The following is a 26,990-nucleotide window of genomic DNA, read 5'->3' on the forward strand; positions in this document are numbered from 1 at the left end:
GTTAGCAGCAGCCCCCCACCACGCTCTCTCTGACTCCTGGATACTGAGATGACTGTCAGTTGTTTTTTTTGCCACCTTGTACACAGTTTACATTTTACATGTGAAGAAGTATTTCTCTGTGGCCATGTTTTCCAAAATAGGAAAAAAGGAAAGGCGGGGCACTTCACTTGTTCACATTACAGTATGTCCTTGGCTCTCGGAGGCATTTGAATACGATGTGATGATTTTTTTAAGACCTTTATGGTTTTTTTGGTCTATAATTTTTATGACTGTAGTTAAGATTGCTGATGGTATGCAAAAGGAAGAGTTAGTGGCTCAGACTTATGGGAACAACTTCCATGCTTTGATAGGAAGTGGTAGTGTAGAATGTGAATCTGGGGAAAAAATGCTTCCTTTGTTGAACTATGATTGTATCATTGGTTTAGATGTTGAAAGTGCATGGTCTCATTGCTTGGTGGTCAGGTAAAACATTCAAAGGGACCTTAAGGTATATATTCTCTATTTGTATGATTTCCTGTTTATTTGAGAGCTCTGCCCCCCCCCCCATTTGTAATAATGGCAGGAAATGCAAAAGATTTTATAAAAACATTCTGTTTGGAAAAAGTGATACTTTATCCAGGAAAAGTGAATGTTTTAGATTTGTTGTTGCCTTAAAGACCTAAAAATTAAGTTTTGGATCTCTTTTAACAGAAAGAACAAATGGCATACTATTCCTAGGGGAAATTTGAATAAATAGACAATTTCAAACCATGCTCCATGTGGAAATGTGCCTTATATTTTGTTGTTATAGAGATGCATACGATTATGCAATCAGTCCTTTAGAGTCATGAGTTGCTTATTTGATTATGGAGTAAACTAGTGGAGCCAATTTTCTTTGACTCTACCTAAAAATTGGGCTAAGTTCTTATATGAAGAAATTGTGAGTGAAGTGCTAATAACTTTTTCTATCATTAGATAATCTCTATAGAACAAAGATTTCACATAATTTTATTAGGTGAGTTGAAAATAATTAAGTAGCTAGAATAGTACTATACAAAGAACATTATTTGGGAACAGTTGGTCCTGAGAAAAGATTGTGTGTTCAAAACGAGTTGACTCTGGAGAGTTTCTCGGTGTGTTATATTATCAATTATTTGAAGACCAGCATTAAAGAACCTTGGCTGTTGAACACAGAGTTTTGATAGTAGGATTACTTCTTATATAAGACATAATAGCATAAAGCAGAATATTTGTTCTGTGGCATATACTTTGGAAATTCTCACCTGGGTGGATTTAGAAAAAACAAAGATACCACATATAGTCATTTCTGGTGTCCATATGGGTTTATCCATTTTTCTCAACGTATTTACCTGGGTTTGCAGTTACTTTTCTTCCAGGCTGCTGTTATAGGGATGTCAGGTGACACACTTAACATTTAGTATAGAATCAAGATGGAATGTAGAAGATAATTTTGTGTCTTTCTTCTGTTTAGAAAACAAATATATCTCTATTGATTTCCAATTTTAGCTAATATGCTTCTAGTGAAGGCACATAACTCTACCATGCTGAACTGTCGTCATCTTAGGTGTGGTCATCTTTTCCTGGTGCTATGTCTCTTCTGGAGACTTACTGTTATTAATGTAGATAATACTTGTTTTCCCTGAGAGCCTCAGTAGTTTCCAGGGCTGGGATTTTGCAGATAGACGCTGATGAATTGGGGGAAAGGCAGTGGGATAATTAACATTTTGGAACTTGATAAGAGTGGGTGTGCATGTGTGGGTGTTGTAAAGAGCTTATGACTTGGTTAGGTTTCCTTTGTGAACTTCAGTAGAAAATATATTCAGAAATCTGAAGAAATCTGAGTCAAGAGACCTTACTTACCCTTTCCTTAATCAGTGAAATGACCTCTCAAAAATATGGATGGGTTAGACAGTTTCCAAGGTGCTGCTGGTTTAATTAAAAAAGAAGAAGAAAACAAAAAAAGTCATTGCAAGTTTTAAATGATGAGGTATTTTTGAAATTAGTATAGGTTGTAACACGCTGGAAGGGAACTCAGACCTTCATTGTGGAAAAGTTAATGCTGATGTAAAAATATGATTTGGAATCTTTGCTATTTGCCAGGGGCTACAGGGATTCAGTGGTTTCCCATATGTGATCTTATACCACTCGAAGGCTTGCAGGAGAATTTGAGAGCCCTTTAGAATTTGGAAACCTCATTCAAGAGGTCTGTAGGACGCAGTCCATGTTAGCAAGAAATAATAGTGCAGTATATACTACTTCTGTCTTTGGATCTTGAAGTTTTTACCATTCATCACTTCAGCCATTCACATTTCAAAGAAGCTTAGAGCCAGGGAAGTGCTTGCTACATCTTGTTCCTGGAAGAGCTGGCAGCCTAGAAATGCTTATCATTTAAGGTGTGACCTGAATGAGTGTTGTACAGCTCTTGTGATTTTTCCTTTAAAGATGTGTAGCTAAACAAGACACTTTCTAGGGAAAATTTTTTCTAAATTGATCTTCGTTTAGGATTCTGATCCCAAATCATTGAAATTGCTGTATCAGAATCACAGAATTTAGAATTAGAAGGGAGTTTGAAGGTAATCTCGTCCAATCACTTCATGTTGCAGATGAATGCAGGCTCTGAGAAACCGAAACCACACAGCTGGTATATATAATGGAGCTTAAATCCAAGTCCCTGGATCGCTGCTGAGATCCCCCTTCCTCATATCATGCAGATTTCAGGCCACGTGTCCAGTGCTAGAATTCCTTGTGAAATACTTTTTAAAGTGTCCAGTGCTAGAATTTGTTGTGAAATACTTTTTGAATTGAAATATAATTTATATACAGCAAATCACACACTTCTGCATCTTCACAACTATATTTTAAGATGTAATTGATCATTTAAAAACCATTTTAAAAATTAATTCTACAAAAGGTAGCTGCTGTGAGAGAGTCTGATTTCATTATGTGTGTTAACAGCATTCTCATAGGAAATATGTAATACTTAAAGTGATTAGTTTGTATAGAAGGCATTAAAAAATCATATCTTTACTCATCCAGCAGTGAGACTTTGAAGATGTATAGACAGTGGCCAAGTAATAAATATTCAGGGCTCTGGTTCAAGTGATAGGGAAATTAGCTTTCTTATGGACAGAAAAGGCATTGAGAGAGAACTGACTTGTCGTGGTGTTGAATTTCAGCTTTGAATGAGTAGGATTTTTAATATGCTGTGAGCTTTTGAAACTCAAAATGAGTACATAATACCCATAGGACTTTGCAAAGTAAAAATTAGTTTAGAACAAATTATTTTTTACTCCTAATATTTTACTAAACATATGGATGAAAAATGTATGAAAACTCTTTTAGAATGCATGTTATTGGAGCACAATATAAGACTAGGGGCAAGCTGTTTTACCACAGGGTTTTCTTACCTTGGGGAAGAAACAGTAAGAATTCATTAGGGGTGAGGAAATTTCCTTAGTGACTGCTGGAAACAGGATGTGATGTAGCACAGCTGTCTGCAGAGGTTTAGAGGATTTCCCTGGGACAGCCAGTACCACGTCACACTTGATTGAAGGTAGGGAGTAGGTAGCCACGCATACCACACACAAGTTGAATGTCAGAGTTACTAAGCCCTCAGCAGTATGATGATTCTAGAGTATAATTTCAGTTATAGCAATATCTTAATATCTTTGTCAGAAGGATCTTGGAACATATGAAAAAAAGATTCCAATAAGGCTGTATTATAAAGATTAAGGTCATGGAGGTTTGAAAATCTCACTCTGTATTCACTCTTTAAAGGTCTCTTGAGATCTGAGTTCAATTACAAAGTTAGCCCAATATGCAAAACTAGATTTCCAGTGTCTGCACAGTGCCAGGCACACAAGATACCCAGTAAATGTTTGAACAACGGGCCAAATGAATTTCCGGATTTGTCAATTCAATATTCATTACTTCAGTCACACATATGATTTCAACATGTATCACTCATTTGTGGTAGTGCTGTGGTTGTGACATATGTCAGATGTGATGTCTGTTAAATGAGTTGAGTAGGTGTGCTTAATCTAATACCTGAATTGTTGTATATTAATGTTTTTCCATTAATCTAATTCTCAGACATTAATATCATCTCTGAAATGCAGAATTAGAGGCACAGATAAGAGACTTCCTCTTTTCTGCTACTGCAGTTCTTGATTGACTGAGAACCCTTGAGTGGGAGGGTCCTTGGTGCTCTTTCTAACCAATGGATGGTAAGTACATGACGTGAATCTCCTCACTTCTATCTCTTGTCACTGAACCTGGGCAGTCAGTCTTTCTCAGCATTCCAGGCAGGCACTGAATGGATTGGAGTGGACATATGAGAAAAAACCTCGCCGGACAGCTCATGGTAAGGAGCTGGAGACAGATTTGAGCTTAGGAGCACAAAAATAGTTCTTGGTGGGATCAGAATAATTCAGGTTTCTTGATTCTCTGATGTAGTATCCATTATCACTTTGCTTTCTCATGTAGCTGGATAGGGTTGTGAAAATAAACTGAAATGATATCCTTACTTAGAGCCTAGCTCACAAAACTAAGACCAAATCATTCTTTATCTGGTTTGACCTGGGTACTGAAGTTAATAGAGCTGATTTAATTTTTCATCCTGGTCATCTCTTCATTGGCCAGGAAATAATTTAGCAAAATAAGGCTGGGGTTTGGGACCAGGAAGAGGGAATAGAATGTCATAAAACTCTTCAGAGGTACTTGGGAAATTTTTTTTCTTAAAGTAGCAATTTTTCAAGGTCTAAGTATGTCTTATCTGTTGAGTAGAGCAGGTAGGAGTTCCACTTGGCAGTGCTGTTGAAAGTTTTAGTCACAAGAAAATTTGTTCTGGCAAATGCTTCTTTTCATATATTTATACAGGTCTTTTCCCAATTAATTTGAGTTACTAACATTTTACTGTGTCTTTATAATATTAAAATATGAAAAGTGAGACAGTATAATCTGAAGAAAAGGTGGGTATATCCCCTATATTTGCAAACATCTGAAAAAAAAGTTAGAAATTATAGAAATCAGATATTTTACAGATTTAAAATTGGTCATTGTAGTATCAAACACTCTAATTTCCTAGTGCTCTTAAAAAGTATGTATACATATATGCATATATGTATATTATGTGTTTATATTTGTTTTGGTGCATCTTAATCTCAGCGTTATGAAATTAACTTTCTCACTACAATTGCTAGAAATATAAGAATGCATATTGTAACTATAAATTGTGGCATAAAAGTTATTAGCTTCTTCAGAACCTTGGCTCTTAATAGAAAATACCTTTTAAAACATATTTTCATGGGGAATTAGTATTATTCATATTGAAAAGTATAGTTACTGAAGAGCCACTTTCAAAATTGTGTTGCTTCCAGTAAATATCACCTGGAGTGGTTGGCATTTTACTGACCTTTTGTGTGTGTCTGGTGGGGGCATGGGGGTGGGAAGAGGTCTGGTGGTAGCGAATGACGTTAGACTGTCTCAGAGAATGGCTTTGCAGATTGGTCACGAGATGGGTGCATTTCTCAACCATGGAATGCACCTCTAACCTGATCAGCTGTTCTGTCAAATGCTGCCATAAAGCCATGATTGCTAAAGGAGAATCAAAGCACAGCACAGGTCCTTTTGATAGGAGCTGCTAGTGTTGGAAAAGAAGCAGCAGTATAGAAAGGACAGGTCTCCCCACGCACAAGATCAGCATCCGTAGCTCAGCAAACCGAGAAGTCTGTGCCTAGACTGCAGCTACCAGGGACTTCATCAAATGCCTGGCCCCCACCATTTGCCAGAACCTATACCAGTATCCCGAGGCCCTGTTGACATGTACCCTTTCTCCAGCTTAAAAAAATAATCCTTAAGTTATTTAACTTCCCCATACATTAATCAGGCAGAAAGTTGTGCAAGACATTATTTGGATGTAATGAGTGATTGAATGGAGGAAAGACAGCTTGCCTTGGATTTCTTTTGAGTCTTTCTTTGGAGAGGCTCTAACTCTGAGATAGGGAAGAAAGCCTAGCAGTTCATTATCCTTGGTTCACACTTGTGGATAGGGAGGCCTGGGGTTTCTTAGCAGAGCTCACTGTGAACCCGAGTAACGTTGAAGTAGCTTTAAAGCAGCAGAGAAGGCCTGGACAGAACAGGTGGGTGTCTCAGGAAAGAAGAGAGAGTAACAAGAGCAAAGGCGGGCATTTGCGTGCTCCCTTGGGACTCTGACCCTGGTTAGAAGGGAGTGTTGTGTGGGCAGAGGAGGAAATGCCTTTATGTAGGGAGGGTGACTACCGAGGACCTATTTGCCCTGGGGAGGGTTTTTGAGGTACAGAATATAATAAACAGTTGACCCTTGAACAATACAGGGGTTAGAGGTGTCAGCCAGTCAAAAATCCATGTCCCCAAAATTTCAGTCATCCCCTGGTATCCCTGGGAGATTGGTTTCAGGACCCCTGTGGATACCAAAATTTGTGGATGCTCAGCTCCCTCTTGTATAAATAAAATGGGTTAAATCAAAGCCTACAATTGGGACTCTGCATCTGTTGATTCCCAGCTGTGGATGGAAAATATTGTCTTCTAACTTCTGTTGAATATATGGTTGTGGAACCCCAACATATGGAGGAGTGAGTATATATTTATTGAAAAATATTCATGCATAAGCGGGCCTGCACAGTTCAAACCTGTGTTATTTGATGGCCACCTGCACAGCCTGTATGTAATGTTGGGAAGGATCTAAGGCAGTGTTTACTTCAGTGTACTTGTGACTTTCCTGGTTGCTTAGTGGAAATGCACATCACCTGTCCTTATTCAGTGGGAAGATATCCAGATCTCTCTGAGATTTTGATTTAGTAGCTTTGAGGTTGAATTAAGGGATCTGTGTTTTTTATTAAATAGTTTTTTTAATTCACGTACTATACAGTTTGCTCATTTAAGATCTAGAATTTAATATATACTTTTTCTTATCATATTCACAGGGTTATACCACCATCACCACTTTCAAACTTTAGAACATTTTTGTACCTTCTAAAAGAAACCCTGTACTACCTATCAGCAGTTGCTTCCCACCCCACCAGCGTACCCATCCAGCCAGCCCCAGGCAACCCCCAATCTACCTCTGTCTCTTAAATTTTGCCTATTTTGGACATTTCAAATAAAGAAAGTCATGCAGTATGTGTCCTTTTGGGACTGGCTTTTCTCACTTAGCGTGGATGTTTTCAGGGTTTATCCATGCCGTAGCACATGCTGGCACCTCATTTCTTTTTAGTGCCGAATAGCACTCCATTGTATGTATATACCACATTTTATTCTAAAGTGGAAATGGTGGCTTGGTGGTTTCTACTTTTTTAGCATTTGTGGGTAATGCTACTGGGAGCATTTGTGAGAAGTCTAAATTTTGAAACAAGCTCCGCACTCGATTCTGGTGCAGCAGGCCCTGCACCGCCTGGGGAAACAGTAGCTGAGTGGTTAGCGGTGTCGGTTGCGTTCTCCCAATAGAGCGGAGGCCCTCGTCCCCCGTCTCTCTAGCTTCTTGAAGAATCACTGGTTTGTGAGGGAGGAAGTGGTGGCTTAGTGGGAGTGTGATGTTCCAGAAACGCAGAAGTGGCCTGAATATGCAGGTTATCGTGGACAGAAGAGAGACGATAGATGGTAGGCAGGGTAAGTTGGTCCCGGATGTTTCCAGAATCTAGAAGTGATTTGATTTAATTCCTAAACTAAGGTGCTACTGGTGGTAATGGCGGTAACAAAAAGGAAGGGTAGCAGACTTTATCAAAGGAAGAATCCTTTCAATAGTGGTGACTTAAAAATATTCAACAATTTGTATTTTTCACTGACTCAGAGACAGTTATGTCTAATTCTGACCATATTTGTTCATATCATCCTGTTATTCTAAATAAATGTATTTTTACTGACGAAGAGAGGAAATCCTGAGGTAAGTAACTGAAGGATATAGTATAATAAAAGAATGCTGGGTTATGATGCTTTGAAGCCTCTAGTCAGCTTATTAGGGATGTTTAGATATTATACAAGTCTGAGTCACAGCTGAACTTTCCAAGGTTTCTTTTTAGATGTAGGATTCTATGATATTATTTTGAAAATGACATAGCTTCTAGGCGGTGGAGGGTCAGAGTCTTCACTGTCACTATTGGTAAGCCCAGCTATACCCAGCATGAAGGGGAAACCACACCTGTGAGCTATCGCACAGAGGTGAGACTGTCACAATCAGTGAGTCATATCAGGAAGTCATAAGGTGTGTTTTGCGTAATAGGATTGTCATTCACCAGATAGCCATTATTTGTTTCTCATTTTTCCATCAGATTATTTGATAAGTATGATGAAGTTGCCCTTAAGATGCTCTATGTTCCATACACTTTTTTCCCCAACCAAAGGATCACTAAAAATATCAGAATGTGTTGATGAAAAAGTTCGTCGTTCTACCTGCCTCACAATATTCACTGTGAACACTTTGGTTATACTCTATTTTGTTCTATATGAAAAATAAACATATTGGTTTTGCAAAAACAAGACCACAGCATAGACCTTCTATTTGTTAACCTGTTATTTCCCTCTGTTGTTATTTTCCTGTAAACACCGTGTTGTAATCATCTTCCTTTGTTAGCAGATTGATTTCTACAGTGTTTAAAATTGGTTGCATGGTCTTTTACTGAATGGATGAAACAGCTTCCAGCGTTTTACTATTTTATGTTGCAGTGTATGTCTTCATACTTTATACTAAGATACTTTAAGTCACATCATGCACTTTGCCAGTCTGGTTCTTTGTTAGTAGTTTTACTGGCAGCAATACACCTGGATGCTCAGGGTTAAGTGTTCTGTGGTAAAGTGCCATGACTGTGGTATATACATTCTGCTGAGAGAACAGGGCAGGTTTATAGTGTGAAGGAGGTTTTATGAACAGTTAACAAAAGACATTCTATAGCTCTTAGGAGGTAGGGAATAAAACTTTACTTTTTAGAAGCCCATACATATAAACATAGAAACAAAGAATAGAATTTATAGTAATTTGTGAGGATCATTCATTTCATAATTCTATTTAAATACGTGTACACAATCTAAGAGTATTATGCCATTGTCACCTGCTATCATGTAGGCAGGAATCATGTCCCTGGGTGCGCACTGGGCATGCCAGGTGAGTGTCCTAGTTTCCCTGGTCCCCTATCTTTCTGCTAAGATCAGGGACCCTAGAGGGAGATTTTGCCACCTTTTCTGAAAATGTGACTTAGGAACAACTTCTTGCTTAATTTTTAAAGGTGTTAATATCATTGTTATAATTATAAAATATCAAAAATAAAAACAATAGGCAGATCTTTCCTGTGTGAACTATTGCCCGCTATAGATTTCACGTGCATAGAAAAAAATGCAACAAGACATCACCATTTTAAGAGGATGTTTCTGTGTGATGTGATTATGAATAGTTGCAACTTTCTTCCTGCTTTTCTGTATTTCCAGATTCCTAGAGTGAACATGTACTATATTGTATAGTATATGGGATGTGGGAATAAAAATATGGGACAAATATTTTTAGAAGGTTTCCGTTGAGGGAGGGTGGGGTGGAGAAAACCCACAAAGATAAGAGTGGGTAGTTACTTGATCCACTGAGAATGAGGCCTGCCAACCCCAGGGGAACTCTCTGACCCCACTCTACTTTTCATAGCCAGCGTTTTTTTTTTTGTTTTTGTTTTTGTTTTTTTAAGGCTTTGTGCTAGTTAGGGACTAGCATAGTTAGCACAGCTAAGCAAGTATGTAGCAGATTTCTGTTATTAGTTTATCTTTACCAAGTCTTATTGATTCACTTTGGCAGTCGGAAGAGGATTTTTTGGAGTGCTTGTTATCTAAAAAAAAGTAAGGCTGGGGAACCTGCCTTTCCCTTACTTAAAAAAAGAAAATGTTTGGGTTGGTCCTAGTGAGCATGCCTAATCTGGGGATTACTAAGCAAGCATGACCTGAGGGCTGGTTCTTTAACATTACCAAGTCTTACTTAAGCACAGAGGTTCTTCCACTTTTGTGTCCCACACTCAGTGGTGTAAATGGTGGGAAGTAGTTCTGAGACTTGAGTAAACTCATATTCTTCAGGTCTTTATGCTGTACAGCGGTTTCAAAGTGTCTCATCACAAAAATTTAAATAATCACATGATGTAAGAAGTAAATTGAATTACAGGTTTTTTTAAAGCTTTATCATTATAAAAATTAGAGATGTTCATTGTAGGATACTTTAAAAGTATATTGAGTGCAGAGGAAAAATATAACTCATTTCACATTCCTTAGGTTAACCATTGTTAACATTTTAGTTCTATTTCATTTTAGTCTTTTCAGCAATTATATATGCATACATACTCTGAGTACATTTCACTAAATACTCTGTTGTGAGCCTTTCCTTGTGGTATTTCTGCTTCAACTTTTTCTGTATTGCAAAAGTAACTTCCTGAAGCTAGTAAGTGGTATTATTTATGGTTGGAATGGGTACAGATACCTTTTATTTTACGGTGACTGCCTTAAGTATTAGACTTCCAGTGAACCCTTAAGATATATGTGTTAATTGTGATATTCTTTGTTGCTGTACCCAAATCGATTGTTAGAGCTGGCAGGGACTTTGATCATGGAGTCCAGTCCTTTAATTAGAGAAATGAGAGAAAATAAGCCAGAGGAGTTATCCTTTGCCTAACATCATTAATTTATTTAATGGCCTAAAAATATTACCATAGGAAGCAGCTGTTACCTCTCTTTTGGCAGGTTGAGAATTCAATCACAGTTTTTAAAGAACCAGGTTGTGTTTTTTAACATGCTCAAGTAGTGGGGGCGAGTCAAACCAGTTGTTCGGTATTGAGTTGACAAAACCTGTTTTTTTATTGTAGTTTTCCCACCACCAGTTGATTGATTTGATGGCATGAGTGAGTGGTACCGTTATTGTTATTTCCTCAGAGATCTGTGCAGAAGTCGTTACTATTAAGATGCTGACAATGCCCACTTTTTAATTTGAGAAGTTAAAGTAATTATTGTTAATTTTTGCTTCTCAGTTAAACAAAATGGTCAGTATTCAAGGGACTAGAGTTTCCAGTGGAGATAATGAAGTGATCTTTGAAGTTTTGGTTTTTTAAAACTGCATATTCAATATTAACACCTTTTATTTGGCTTTAAAAAGCAATAACTTACTCTGAGTATTTTTAGTTTGAGAAAACAACATCATGGCTTTGTAATTTTTTTTTAACAAAGTGATGCCCTGAGAGATTAGCTAGAAAAATGAAATGGAATTGCTGACAGTTTTCCTTTCACCTTGGGAAGGACTTGAGGGGGAATGGTTGTGGACAACACTCGCTTTGTTGACCCTGAAGTGTAGGCAGTTAGGGCCTGTGAACGGAGCATTTACAGTGGTTCACCATCCTGCTGCCTTGGAAAGTTCTCCCTGGAACAGCCAGAGGTGCTCTCAGCAAAGCCTGCTTCCTGTGTGAGTACCTATTGTGGGAGCCCTCCACTGAATGGGAGGTTTGTGAGAAGTGGTTTCCCACCAGCATACAATGCCGCCTCTTGGCAATGTAAATACACATTCCACTCAGGGTCAGGCTAACAGTGACTGGCCAGAACGCCCTTGCAAAGAAAGAGGTTTTGGAGTTTCAGTTATTTATAGTGGCCAGTGGAAAATTAATATGCTTGTTAAATCTATTTTTAAAAATAAAAGGGATGTCTGTTATCTTAAGTGTTTGCTGAATGTAAATCAATTAGTTTGTGGCATATTTTGATTTTGCTAATTTGTTACTCTAGGAAATGAATTTCACCATCATACTAATTATTCTGTCTCTATTTGATACTTGAGGTTCTCATTTTAAGAACTCTCCTTATGCCTCAGAAAACTTTTGGGTTCTTTGATGAAAGACTAATAGGCTGTAGCAAAAGAGAATAAACTAGTGACCCTAGAAAATACTGGATCAAATCATCTGCAGATTTAGAATGGGCTCACTGAACAGTAAACAGTCTGGAGACCAGAGCTGGTAGGATTCTTATGTGGGAATGGCAACACAAAATTATTTGTCTTTACTTCCTTGGTTGATCATTTTCCTTGGTTGAACTTCATTTCCTTGTGATCAACCCGGGAATCCAGGGCATAAGTTTGAATACAGGAGAGATTGACGGAGGTCCCCATCTAAGGGGCCTGGATTTACCAGAGTTAGGTCCTGCCCTGTTTTGAACTGGATTTGCTGACAGTCCCAGCAGGGGAGAGTTCTTGGCCCTCAATATTCGTGGCCTTTTCCCTCCAGCCTGCTGCGGTTACTTCCCTCAAGATTTTACCAAATGAATTTGTTTCACCAAAGTGCTTTATGAAGTGTACCGTGAAATTCTGGAGAGAGCAATGCGTGCTAGCATTCGGATATCTGTTTGGATCAATTTGTTCTTTATTTACACACTGCCAGGTGAATTGTGGATGTACAGAGTATAAATTAAGAACAGCAATCTTTGTGTATTAGAGAGTGAATTTAAAATGTTCTTCTGCTTTTACATCTAAGCTGCAGGGTGTATGGTACTATGATTCTGAAAGTGTGGTGTGGGGACACTTGGGTATTCCTGAGACCTTTTGTGGGGTTTCTGAGTTCATAACTATTAATAATCCTGAAATGTTCATTGTCTTTTTCATTCTCATGTTTCTGTGTTCTTCCATAACAATAACTGAAGGATATTTTTTGTGTCTTTCATGCTTTCACATAAGGAGAAATTAGAGAACTGAATTGCAGACCATGCATGTTGTAGCAGTTGAAATTTAAAGCTGGAAAGGCTTTAAAGCCGTTAATAGAATCCTTAGATTTAGAAATTTGTATGGTTTCAGAACAAAAGAGTTTGTCTTGAACAGAGCTGAACCTAAATATTTATTAAATAAACAAATATAGTCCTTTTACATTTTCTTAACAAATGACATTAGTGTCGTTAGTGATGTCATCAATATTCATAGGGCAAGCATTATGCTTTCAAACATTTAGATTCATCCATTGGCTTATAAACCATGTATACACCAATTATCATTTTCATTTATTAAAACAAATTTCTTTAATGTGCTGTGGCAAATGATGATTTTTTTCATTAAAAGAAAGAAAATGTTTTTTTTTCTAAAGAATTCCACATTTTTATGTTTTCAGAAATGTTAGTCTGAATTAGTAGTGTGGGTGCATACATATCTCATAAAAAATAAATAGATGTTCCCTTACATGATGTGTCTTTGCACCTGCTAATTTGTTTCTTTATTAAGCGTTGTCACTTCATGTGAATTTTCTGTTTCAGTGCCTTAGAAACTCTAAGGAACACCTGGTATTTGCTTTGTGTTCCATCGCACTGAGTGAAGTACAGAGCTGCTTATGAGAATGTCATCAGTTGTCATGATTCTTCAAGAAATAGCTTGTTTTAAAAAACATGCTTATAAGCTAAATTCCAATGTACCATATACTGTTCTCATTGATGACACCACCCTCCCCCCCCCAACAGGGGTGTGGGAAAGAATCAGATATTTTTTTGAAAAATATTTGAACCAACATCTAAAATTAGTAACAACATGTCAGAAATACATATTTTAGTATAAATTGAATAAAACACCAGTGTTTTCCTTATAATGAGTGTTTTATAATATCTATTCAATTAAACAAAACTGAGTTTGTTAAAATACATGGTTGGATTTTGTACAAGCTGATTAAAGAAACTATTCTAGTATCTCCCTGACCAGAGATAAAGATTAAGGCAGGGGGTATGTTTGGAAGACAGATTTATCTTCTGGAACACTTAAGACCAGAAAAGAGGCCACAGCTGGGAAACCAAATTTAGACGTGGGGGCTTATGTCAGATGAAGGGTTTCATAGCGCATGTGGAGGTCTGTCGACTTTGTGTGTTTTTGTCAGAAGTTTCCAACATGGATTCTGTTTTAGTTATTGAGTATAATGTTTTACTGTGATGCTGTTTAACCTCATGACTTTATTTCTGGAATCCTAGAATTGTAGACCAGTGTCTGGCATAAAGTAGGTGCTCAAAAATATTTATGAAAAACAATGCATGATTATCTTTGCTCAGCTTTTTTTGTTTCATGGTATTTTAGAAGGTACCTTTCAGCTAAGTCCTTTTCTTAAGATATTGAATAGAATCTTGAACCTCTTTGTACCAAAGACTTTGTTCTAACAGTCTCCTCATCAATAACTTGCTAAGCTGCCCTCCATTGTGAAGTAATTTTGCTTTTGTGTTTAATTATGGCACATCTCATTAAAAATCACCTTGGAGTGGTATAACTTTAGTCATGTATAATTTGTTTTTTGCTGTTTTTTTCTCTCCTTAACTTTTAACCATCTGGACTATAAGATAATATAGGATAACCTCCCTTAAGCTACTTTTAAAAAATGTTTTGTAAATCATTACTTCTGTATCTTGGTGAGGATACACCAAAAACTCACAGTTGCCTTCGGAAGGGGGAACTAGAGAATGGATAGGAGGGAAGTGCACTTTTATTGGGTATCTTTGAAAGTTATTTATTTGAAATTCGTTCCGTGTGCTTGTTTTATCTAATTTTTTAAAAGTCACTCACCTGTGCATCTTTCATCAGCTCTTCCGCTTCTGTGTTACGTTGCCAGATGTTTCTATGTTCCAATCAGCTCAGTAATAGCACTGACTTCTTTCTTACCTTCACTTTCTGAGGCTCCGTGGCCAAATTCCTAACCTCTCTCAACCTTAGTTGCTACATCAGGGAGAAGGGGACACCCCCTACTTCACAGGCATGTTGTGGAGCCCCTAGCCGGTGAGCATGAGTGTCTGAGGGCTTCACACAGTGCCTCTGCCTGCCAGGCTGCGGGAACTGCCGAGAGCTCTTCCTGCAAACCTTTCCCAGGAAGCAAGCAGTCAGTTGGTGGGTGCTCGTAACACCCTTTGCCTCCAGTAAAGGGTGTTGCGTGTGGCTGTTAGGTGCCCAATTGGTTGCACATATAGGACTTGAATTCATCATCTCTAAAAAACAGTAATAAAATACATTTCAGATTTTATTAAAGGGGAATCTAGAAGTCTTGTTAAAGCATCCTATTACAGATGAAGAAACTAACGCAGAGAGCCTGTGCAGTAATATCTTGAACCACAGCCCTGACAAGCAGTGGGATCTGTCAACGTGCTGTGCGGTTCCAGGCAGGCAGGAGTGCCAGAGGGCTGTTGCTGGGCAGAAGAGCATGTCTTCTGACTTTCCATCTCACCTCTTTCCACATCCCCATGCAGCTTGGAGGTAGATTGGTAGGGAGGTCGGAAGTCTTAGACCTTAGAGCTTAGACGTGAGTTTTTTTTTATTTCCATACTACAGTTTTCCAGGCCTTTTGTTCAGCGTACTTTAGAAGGAGTATGAACAAACAGCCATACAGTTCCAAATTTCACTGAAAATACACATTTTCAGTTATTGTCATCCTCAGATAAAGTAGGTGGCAGAGTTAGCTTGGATATGTGTGCAAACAAGGGCTCATAGCTTTGGGACGTTCCCTTGTAGGTACTAGACTGTCACTGTGGGGCGTCAGCAAGGGATGTGAGATTGTTGTGCTGAGTGTACCTGGAGTCTAGATGTTGCAATAAACGTGTCTAATCACATCTGCAAACTTCTTAAATACCATTTAAAAACAATGAACAAAGCAAATGAACCTTTGGTTGGTAAACTTTTTAAAAAATAGATGAACCCCCTTTCCCTTTCAGTTAATAGTATTTGCAAAACTGAGCTGTTACTTATGTGTGGGTATGGATCTGAGGTCCCAAGATTGTATATATGCAGTGATGTAATTTTTTCCCTTTAATTTTTATGTTTCCTTAAAGATTTGGGGGTGTTATGGGGCTCTGGAAGTAAACTATGTATATTTATGGAAAATTATGAACACGGACTCAGATTACATATAATGTTTACATATAACTCTTAGATATGCAGACCCCCTCTGCCCCCCTCACTGAAAATAGTGCCTTCCTAATACGGTAGTTTTGAGTTCAGACATGGCATACTTTGTGATTTAAGCAAAGTCAAATTACAGCATAGAGAATGTAGTCACTGATAATGTGGCAACTATGTGGGGCACCAGACAGGTACTAGACTTATCGGGCCAATCACTTTGTTAAGGTATGAACTGTCTAACCATTATGGTGTACACCCGGAGCTAATATAATACGTATGTCAACTGTAATTGAATAAAAAATCACCTATGGGTTTTACGTGGCAGTCCTCCATCCTCTCTGGAGCACAGCAGACAACTCTGTTTATACTCATTGCTCGAACCATTTGTCGTTGTTTATTTTAATCCAGGGTGGTGGTGGTGCTTTTAATCTAAAAAAGTTGATTTCATAGGATTTCTCAGTGGATTTAAATGTTGCCGCTTAAGTCTCCTGTGTTTATAATTGGATGCAAAAAACAAGAATGTTTTTAAGGTTAAGAACTTTTTCAGACAACTGTGATTTAATTTCACTAATGAACCCATATCAGACAAGAAGACAAATTCCAGACTATTTGTGCCTCAACCAACCAGCTGGGTGCATACCTCCAGGTACTGCTCATGTCTCAAGAGGTTTTTCTGCACGAACAGCTATCACCACTCCGTCTTTCATTCAAGTGGCAAGCCATGGCAAGAGTCTTCCGGCTGCATAGGACTCAGCTGTAAAATTAGATTGCATTGGCATGAAAACACAGCAGTTACCAGTTCTGTTTTCTCAATACATTCTTTTCCCAGCTTTTTACTTAGATTCTTCCTCTCTCTTATGCAGATGGATCAGGTTATATTCATACAAGAGAAAGTAACAAACAGGTTTTTAAAGTTTGTGTAAACTTCTGTTTAAAAAGAGTTTAAGCTTTAGTTTAATCTGCGTTAAGTAAGCATGGTAGGAAGTGGTGTTTGAAAGTCTGTTAACAACAGAAAGAAACCTTAAAGGCTAATCTATAATTTTGTGCTTTTATAAAAGCAGAAATTAATGGCTCAAGTTTAGAGCTAATTATTGGCAAACCCCTGATTAGAGCTCAGATTTTCCAATACTCAGTCCCAGGACCTCTGTACTATAGTGGTTTAAAAAGAAAAAACAAACAAGCCAAACACACTGGTTCTTTGAGCTGTTTTTAGCAGAGGGTCTGTGAAAAATTCTAATAATAATCCGTATTCCCCTTCCATATCCTTTTTTTGCACACTTAGTTGATTTTCAAAAAAGCAAAGGCAAGTGTTTGTACCAAGTACCTTTCCTCATGTGTGTGGTACCAAGTACTTTTCCCAAAGTGTGCAGGGAGGGGTGAGTGCAGGGAGAGCACAAAAACCACCCCCAGCTCTCTCCTGTCCAATGGCAATGCCCCACATCAGGTTCGTAAGTGGCCACATGCTAATTCCACATGGTCAAGCCAGGGCCACAGGCACTGGTGTAGTGTTACTGGGAAGGGAAAGAAAAGCTCTTTTCTCACAGTAGCAGGGAAGTGACAAAATAGTCAGATGTGTGCTGATGGGTAAGCAGATTTTTCTCAATTTCAGAGCTAAAGAAGATGCACAGTGTTTCTATTTTGTCTTAATCTTTTATTTTCTATTGATGTGGTTGGTGTTTCCACAGTTATTATGAGAAAGCTGTTTTCAGTTTTGCTCAGAAGGCTAGAAATGACAATTGTTGAGATTCTAGATCTTTAACTATACCAGTCAAGGGGTTTACCTTTCAAAACCAGCATGAGGCAGGAAAGATATTCTGATGAGGAAAATAAAATAATAAATGATATTTAGACCTTCTCTTCATTGTAGGAATGTGCACAACTTTCTTTTTTCATGTTGTGTTCTCTCTTCGGATCTCTCTCTCTTTCCGTCCTCTTTACCTTTCTAAATCTTGTGGAATGAAGCTTAGAAATGGAGGCGCTGTAGGAAGTTCTCAGTCCTGAAGACTGATGACGTAAATGCATAAAGGCTGTCACCTGTGTGAGGGGAGGGTCATGAAAGCAGTTTCTCTCTTTTTTTGTGTGCTGTATGGTTCTCTGTCAAATTTTGACTTTTCTAGATTTTTCTTTTTTATAACAGCCATGCCACAAACAAGTATAAATCAGCTGCGCTAAGGTTTGTCGTAATAAGTTCCATTAGGCGTAGATTTTATATTGGAAGCCATTCAGAGACTTGTAATCACTCATAAAGCATTAGCTATCTGGTAGTTATATTGCTTTAAAAGAGAATACAGTAATTTCTTAGTAACCTCTCAAATTCCTTTGCCCCAAATACAACATAGTAAAATAAAACTGTTTTCTGTGATTCAGTAAGTTTGTCAGATTGTCATTTTAACTAAAAGTTCCCCTTTCTTATGATGGTATACAAATGGCTACAACATTTCTCTGGTATGTTTGCGACAATTTTCTAAAACCTGGCCCACAATCGATTTTTACTATTAGAAGTCAACTGGTACTTTTCATAGAGAAAGAAAGTTTCTTAAAGTATGAATCAAACTATGCTTTTACTACTGTGTCCATGACAATATTCTTCTCAGGCTACAGAACAAACATGTAGCAAGCAAACTGTTTAAATGCTGTTCAGGTTGTGTGAAGGTGATTGTTTAATCTTTATTTTATTGGAAAAGATACAAGCTTTATGGAATTACAGTTAACTTTAGTGGTATGAATTCTGAAGATTTGTTTATTAATATTTATCAGATTTTTAAATTTAGTTCATTGCTTTTAGGTCTCTATAGTTGATGAGTTTTTATCCATTTGCCATTTACCAAGGAACCCCTTTGGTTTCTGCAAATGCAATTTGAATTACAGAATGGAAGCAAAGAGTTAAAATTGATCATGTGCATTTTTCTTTTTAGTTCCCTTACTGCATCTACTTTTTAAACACTTCCCTGGGATAGTCTGGAAGGCAGTAGAAGCCACATTAGGGTGTATGTGCATTGAGGTTGGGAGCCTCAGCGCTGACTGAGCCTGAACTCGGGGCACTGTCAGCCAGGCCACCTGGTTCTGATACGTGGACTTTGCTCCTTTTGGTGTTGTCACGTTTGTTTTTCTGCTGTCATCTCCAACTAATTTGTGTGCTGTACTTCTAACTCACATCTTAAATTAATGTAAGGAAATTTGGCTCATTGGCCCATGGAGTAAGGACTGGGACATCTTGTTACTAATTTGAACGCCAGGTTCATAGACTTAAAACCCTCCCTGCAGTGATTAGGCCTTTGGTTTTTTCAAGTTAGAAATTCTTCCTGGTATTTAACTGCTTTTCTGGCCTTTGGAAATGGATCTGTGGTTCTTTCCCGAGAATCAAGTTTTTCATGAACTTGGCCAGTATGTTTCTTAGTGTAGGCTGGGGCCAAAACACGGTGGAAACCCTTTTCAGACTTGGAGTGGGGGAAGGAAAATAAGAGGAAAAAGTAATAAGCTGCTTGCCTAGGGTAATGTAAAAACTGAAGACCCTTTGTAATATTCTTTTAAAGTGAGGTGTTCTTTAAAAGCTTTGGGGGCATATTTGGATGGAATTAAATGTCTTGCTAACAGTGAGGATCTGTTCATTTTGTGTTTCAGGGTGCCCAGCCCCCACCTGCCATTAGTGCAGCCGTTCATTTAGTAATGCTAGGTCTCGCTTGCAGGTAATGAAGGTAACAAATGACTTGCTCTCTTCTTAGGGGAGGGACATTAACCACAGTGCTCATGTGGCATCCTCTCCCTGTCAATCAAAAGAACAACAGTAACAACAAAAAGAACAAAACTGGCTGGGCGCACAAAGCAGTTGTGGTTTTAGTGTTAGGATGTGTGGTTAGAAGGAGAGGTTGTAAGGGCCTGTGATTGTTACCAGGTTCTTTGAAATGGAAGTCTGCGTAAGAACAAACTGAAGAATAGGGGTGAAATCTTGGAGCTTTGTGTGATAAAAGAAAAAATTCAGAGGAATAGAAAAAGTAAGAGACAATCTGTTTTATATTTGTTTGTTCTGATTAGTTTCATAGCACATTTGTTCTCTATTTGTAAAGTACAGTGCTTTGAAAAATGGATTCATTCATATTAAGAACTCTGCCGTCTGTGAGGGGTCAGTGTGGATGTGGTGCAGTGTAGACTAATACGCACGTGTTATTGAGTAGGTCTGGCCAGCTCAGATTCACATCCGTCCAGGGGAGAAGGCTCTCAGACCAGGAAAATGAGTGTTTTGTCAGGGTTGTTTCTCACGAGACTAGCTGTCTGAAACAAAAAACAGTTACAGCTCAGTTATTGAGAAATTGCACATCTCCATTCATTTTCCCTCAGAGCTGATAATCAGCAAGTGGTCCAGGATGATCTTGCGAGCCACAGGGGGGACCTTCTGAGACCCCACAACAGATCAGTCCTCTCTCTGTGTGCACGGAACTAACAGTCTGTACAGTGAAGATGTAAGACAGCAAATTTAGGACATGGTCCTCAGATTTGAAGGGGTGCAGTTTGTGGGACTGCTTAATCGGAAAGAGAGAAAAAAATACCAATTAAACATAACTCAAATTAGGGGTGAATTTCTCTGGATATGTAAGGTCAAAATGCTTCTTCAGTAACTTCCTCGTGCCCCATCTTAGGGCTGAATACAGTATTGTTATAAGCAAAGACTCTATATCCCTAAGAAAAAAATAAGTAAGGAATGTGTAATTATTTTTACAGTCATTACGGATAAAGTAAGTTTGGTCCTTAGAGATAAGTATTTGGATAGTATACCTACCACATACATTGCTTTACCTTTAAATTTCATTTCGGAAGTTCTGTCAGCTTTTTAAACTATGTAACGTCCTCTAGGTTGCCTCAAAGCAAGGGGGTTGAGGCAGAGCTGTTGAAGTTGAGGACCCCTGTAGTTTCTGTCTAGGTTATATGTCAAAACAGAGGAGACTCACTTTTGGGGGGAGCCATCACCACTGAATGATTAATGCATGGTAAGCCTTCTCAAGTCTCCTGGGCCAACCTAACCTTCTTTTGCTTTCAGAGTGAGGGACAAGTGGTTTTCCCAGTTTACAACTTGAGTATTTGACTTTCTATATTTGGAGAATGATTTACAACCTGTGCCCTGTCACCCTCTCCCCCTTTATCATTAGAGAATAACCAAAAGGATGCTGCTATGTATTGTAAGTTTTATGTTTTGTGTCCTTGGTTTTCTTTCTTCTATAATTCTTCCTGACTTCCCCCTTGTCTTTTCTATAGTCCAGCAGCACTAAATTGTTTCTTTTCCATGGTAATTTAAAGACAGGTTGGCAGGTAGTGTCTTGTTAATAGCTGGGCATTATCTTGCCTAGAGATAATTTATTGCTTTTTCTATATGTCTCTTGCATTCCAGGCAAATGAAAGTATCCTGTATATGTGCATGGAGTGTAAAATTGGTATTTAAACATTCTGGCTGTGTAAACCACCCCATCTATAAACAAATGAATCTTTTACTTGTATTCTAGTCAGGATAAAGTTTGGTTTACCTTTGGTGGAACTCTTAGGGCTTAGAAAACAGGCCTTGGAGTTTAACAAGCTAGTGGTCTAGGGGAGGAGGAGGGCAAATCTGGTTATATGAAGTGAGACTCGTGGTAGGGATAATAGTGGTTTATATTCACTGTATTCATTCTTCCATTTTCCCCCGTGATTAAAGGTGTGGTGGTTGGGGGGTTGAGTTGAGTCATTAGAAGTGTATGACCTTTGTAAGTTCCCACTGTGAGCTGTCTGAGGAATGATTGTGCATATAGTTGGCTTTTTAAAAAGTGTACAGTTCCTCCTGTCTTTCCCTCCCTGGTCCAATAATCTGCAATAATCTCTGCAATCTGTGAGGTAGATCATCTCATAATGCCCCCCTGCCCCCCCAAAAAAAGACATGTAGGCAGCTTTTTCTTTATGGCACAGCTGCATTACTCAAAGTTGCCTGTATACTTTTCTTTTTTTTGTTTTTGTTTTTTTTAATGTATTTTATTGATTATGCTATTACAGTTGTCCCATTTTCCCCCTTCTCTCCCCTCCACCCTGTACCCCCCTCTCCCACCCACGTTCCCCCCTTTAGTTCATGTCCATGTGTCATACTTATGAGTTCTTTAGCTTCTACATTTCCTGTACTATTCTTGCCCTCCCCCTATCTATTTTCAACCTACATTCTGTGCTACTTATTCTCTATACCTTTTCCCCCCTCTCCTCCTCCCACCCCCCCTGCTGCTAGCCCTCCATGTGCCCTCCATTTCTGTGGTTCTGTTCCTGTTCTAGTTGTTTACTTAGTTTCTTTTGGTTTTGCTTTAGGTGTGGTTGTTAATAATTGTGAGTTTGCTGTCCTTTTACTATACATGTCTTTTCTTTATCTTCTTTTCTTAGATAAGTCCCTTTAGCATTTCATAAAATAAGGGCTTGGTGATGATGAACTCCTTTAACTTGACCTTATCTGAAAAGCACTTTATCTTCCCTTCCATTCTAAATGAGAGCTTTGCTGGATAGAGCAATCTGAGATGTAGGTCCTTGTCTTTCATGACTTGGAATATTTCTTTCCAGCCCCTTCTTGCCTGTAAGGTCTCTTTGGAGAAATCAGCTGACAGGGAACTCCTGATCATCTGATGGGAACTCCTTTGTAGGTGACTGTCCCCTTATCTCTTGCTGCTTCTAGGATTCTCTCCTTCATTTTTACCTTGGCTAATATAATTATGATGTGCCTTGGTGTGTTTCTTCTTGGGTCCAACTTCTTTGGGGCTCTCTGAGCTTCTTGGATTTCTTGGAAGACTGTTCCCTTTGCCAGACTGGGGAAGTTCTCCTTTATTATTTGTTCAAATACGTGCTCAATCTGTTGCTTTTTTCCTTCCCATTCTGGTACCCCCTATAATTCGGATGTTGGAACGTTTAAAGGTGTCCTGGATGCTCTTAAGCTTTTTCCTCAATTTTTTGAATTCTTATTTCATCATGCTTTCCTGCTTGTTTGATTCTATCTTCCTTCTGGTCCACTGTATTGTTTTGAGACTCAGATTCCTTCCTTTCACTATTGGCTCTCCTCCGCGTATCTTTCATCTCTTTGATGGTAACCTGCATCCTTTCATCTAAATTGCGCCCAAAATCAACCAATTCCGTGAGCTTTCTGATCACCAGTGTTTTGAACTGTGCATCTGATAGATTGGCTATTTCTTGGTCACTCAAAAGGATGAGTCCTGGGGGACTGATCTGTTCTGTTGGAAACATGTCTTATGTCTTTCCCTGTCTCTCCTTTTTTTTTCCGGTCTGGTCTGGTCGCTCTTGTTACAGTGAGGGGTGGAGCCTTAGGTGTGCACCGGGGCTGGGCACCCTGGTCGCTAGATTGTGACGTTATATGTGGGGGCGGGGGCGGGGGCGGGGGCGGGAGCGGGAGGGAACAATGGCGGTAGTTCCGTTCTCCTGGGCTCAGACCCTTCTTTGGGATCCTGGGCTGGGAGCTCTGCCCTGGTCCACAATCTCTGCCTCACTGGGTCCGCCAGCCGCAACTTGCGTACTCAGGGATCACCGCTGCGTTCTTGCGCCCTGGATGGCTGTCGCGCCGATTTCGCGCCAAATTTTCCCCGATCTCTGCGCACTGCCGACCGCGCCAGCCCCGCGCCCGCCCGGCTTGTCGTCTCCTACCAGTCTGGATGTCCGGGTCTACTTCAACTTCTTGGCTGTCTGACTTCCATTCAGATAAATCCTCTGTCAGTTCTGAGTGATATTCTGTCTGTAAATTATTGTTGTTCTAATCTTGGTTGTGCGAAGAGGTATGGTGTGTCCACCTATTCCTCCATCTTGCCGGAAGTCCCCGCCTGTATACTTTTCAAAAGCAAATACAATGATCTCTTTGTACCAGTGGACTTGTTTTCTTTGTTTGTTTGTTTGTTTGTTTGTTTTCCATCTTTGTGTGGGTCCCCATACTGTCCCATCCTCTATGAGACATACTTGGGCCTATTGGCCTGTACCCCATCCGACTCGTGCAGAACCTGGAGTTTTAACTTCCCAACTTGGTCTTGGCACCTGTGCTTAAGAGTGCTACTTGGGGGTGCTAGATTGCTACATTTGTTAATAGCAAGTCCTACTTTTCAACAGGATGCCAACCAAAAGTTTTCTTAAATTGAAATTGTCAGTGTTAGATGTCATGTTGGTGTTGAGACATTCTTTGATATGAGGGACAGGGGACCAGGAATGCCTGGATTTTACATCAGATCAAAATGATCTCTTCCTACCCAGTACCTGTGATCCTTCCCCAAGAAACATTGGGAACTGGGAACAAAATAACATTGTTAATTTAATTTGAATCTCAATCCTCTATATTAAAAACTTCAGTTAGCTGGATCAGACCATTTGGAACATAAACAGTTTCATCACAAAGCAGGTTCTGACAAAGCACCTCCATCCTACCCTACCTATCCAGCCCCTAAACTTGTATCATATTTCCTCTCCCCTGCCCTAATGGAAGGACTTAGAGTCTGGAAGGACCCAGGGGCAGGACCTGAGTCTGGTTACTCTTGCTGCTTTATTGGGTGAAAAAAGAGAGAGCAGGTTCCCCCCTCATGGGTCTTTGTGAGAAGACCAGCCTATGCCAAGCGCATGGGGGCTTTGGTACCCCCTGCCTTGGCAAAGGAAAGAAGACGGAGCTGTAATCGGCCCATAATCCCACTGTCAAGTGTCTTGGGACTCTTCCTGGGGGAGGAGTGTGGAGAAGGTTGAAGTGAGCGCGGGGTACTTCATTGGTCCTGCATGCTTTATACTCAGACCACCAGTGGAAATTACTGCCCTGTGTTGCTAGCCTGCAGGTTTGAAGAAACATTAAACAAAACATTAGACTTAAGAGATAGGCCTGTGTAGTATCACCAATCTGAGGAAAAGGAGCCAATCTTTCCCCATGCACTAGTATAGTAAAGTGTGTTAGAAATAAAATTGAAATGGGCATCAGTACTCCATCATTTGACCTACTCAGAATCAAACAGTGATGTCATGATGGTGTCAATGGAATTATCTTAGTGAATTTTATTGTGGAAGGATCTGTTTCCTACATCAGGATAGACCATAGGGCTTTGGGTTTTGTGATTTTATTTGCTTAGGAACTGAGTAATTGCCTCATAAAACAGCATGATAGTACTATTAACACTGAATTATAAGACCTGTTATTATAGAATGTGCTTTCCTAGTTGGGACAGGACTTCACTCTTTGGCACTTAAAATGATTAGTTTCTCTAAATGGGGTTATAATGAATAGTGTAAATTTTTACCTATTTAAAATAAAAAAGTTTACAATCTTGGGCGGCTTTTATGTATCATTTGATATTTTCAGGGAAGGAGTTTCTTTTCAGCGGCACTGGGAGTGCAGTATATTTAATGTTCAGAATGGAGGTGGTTAAAAATGAGGAGAAATACTTTATTTCTATCACACCTAAGGCCAATCTGAGATAGTCATTAAAGGATTTGCTCCATTGTGTTGCCTGATTTGGATATTACATATTAAAGGTTAACTGACTGTAAATTTGAAATTTTATGGGACTTTATTATGAATGATTAAAAAACCTAACTGAACTCTGTGACAGTGGGTTCCATACTTCCAAGTATGATTATGGAGTGAAAGTGAGATTTGTGTTGTTTTGACCACTTGTATGAAAGTCATTTATTCTGTTGAAGCAGTGGGATGTCTTTGGGCTCAGTTCTGCAGAAGGTGCCATGGGGTACTCTGAGATATAGGAAGTTTCAAGATGTATACAAGTGGTAAAGATGTAAATACATAGCAGGTTAATTTCAATTCAAGGAAATGATAGGAGAGAGAGGATTAGACGAGTGATTGCCAAAATAATGACAAGTTCAGAAATTGCAGTATAGGTAGTCAATCTTTGTGTGTGGGTGTTTTTTTTGTTTGTTTTTTGCCTGGAGTGACTGTTTATATATAGTATTTTGATCTGAATAAAAGGAAAAATCTGTCACATAGGTCAGTTGACCTTATTTTCTGTGGTTACCTTACATATAAGATATCGCCAGTTTTTGTTTGACACTTTGCCTTCTCAAAACATTATCTCATTCTATGTTGAGAAAGCTCCCTGGGGTCAAGTAGTTACTAGTCCTCACATTTTTTAAAATTTACAAATAAATGACAAAGTTGAGGCATGGGAGGTTGCATTCACATGGCTGCTTGGAGACTCGCCTATGGTCTCCTAGTTCAGGCTCTGCCATGTACTTTAACACAAGAATACAGTACTGTATGATAAATAATCTGAGTTTCAGCTGACCTCAAGACAGAGTACTTAAATTGTCTTTATAGGAGACTTTGTGTGGTCCTGAGTGCTTATTAAAAATGGTGGTTCTTTTGCAGGGAGCCGATTGAGTGAAGTTCTCCATGAATGTACGTCACAATGATGATGACCGACCAAATCCCTCTGGAACTGCCACCATTGCTGAACGGAGAGGTACCCATGATGCCACACTTGGTGAATGGAGATGCAGCTCAGCAGGTGGGTATAGTAAGAGGGAAATTGAAGTCAAATTATCTGAGGGGAAAACACTAACCCAATAATTGTGTTGAGACCGAAAGATCTGTGATTTCGAACATTGGCAGTTTTAGAGCTAAGTGTTTTTGTTGTAGAAGAACTGTATAATTTTTTAAAATATGATAAATTATGGTTTTTGAGAACAGCAAATCTTACCTCATCCAGTTAGTATTCTTGAAGCATCAAAAAAATGTCTGCTTTTTGAAATGAATCATTTTGAAAATATGTACCAGTCTTTGGAATAGAATGTTGCTCATGCCATATATTGTGCTTGACTGGCTTACCTTGTTGGCTGGAGCAGGACATTCAGCAGGCAGGTCAGCTTTTGACCTCACACAGGGTGTGACTGACCTTGACCAGATGCACAGATCCCTGCAAACTCAGCCTGTCTCCTAGAGCTGTCCTTCCAAATGTGGGGCTCACTGTTACTAAACATTACAGAATAGACAAGTTATTTCTGAACTCATCCATGTAGCATTTGGGGAAAAAATTAAACTGTAAGTACAACTTATAAAAATTATTAGAGACTGGACTATTCTGATAACATTAACTCTTTTATTAACAAAAACTGGGTCTGCTTAGTCTTATACTAATTA

General features: G+C 39.0%; 1 protein-coding gene across 2 annotated transcripts in view; it reads left to right on the forward strand.

Annotated features, from left to right (window-relative positions):
* FNDC3B (fibronectin type III domain containing 3B) overlaps positions 1–26,990 on the forward strand; it is a 316,784-nt gene that overhangs the window by 41,727 nt on the left and 248,067 nt on the right. For both annotated transcript variants that reach the window (XM_045851135.1, XM_045851136.1), the window contains exon 2: positions 26,220–26,358. In XM_045851135.1, the coding sequence (XP_045707091.1) occupies positions 26,248–26,358 (111 nt within the window). In that variant the 5' untranslated portion in view covers positions 26,220–26,247. The remainder of the gene's footprint in view (positions 1–26,219; positions 26,359–26,990) is intronic.

This window comes from Phyllostomus hastatus, unplaced genomic scaffold (assembly GCF_019186645.2).
Source record: "Phyllostomus hastatus isolate PE091 unplaced genomic scaffold, TTU_PhHast_1.1 phas_contig_86, whole genome shotgun sequence".
Taxonomy (NCBI): Eukaryota; Metazoa; Chordata; class Mammalia; order Chiroptera; family Phyllostomidae; genus Phyllostomus; species Phyllostomus hastatus.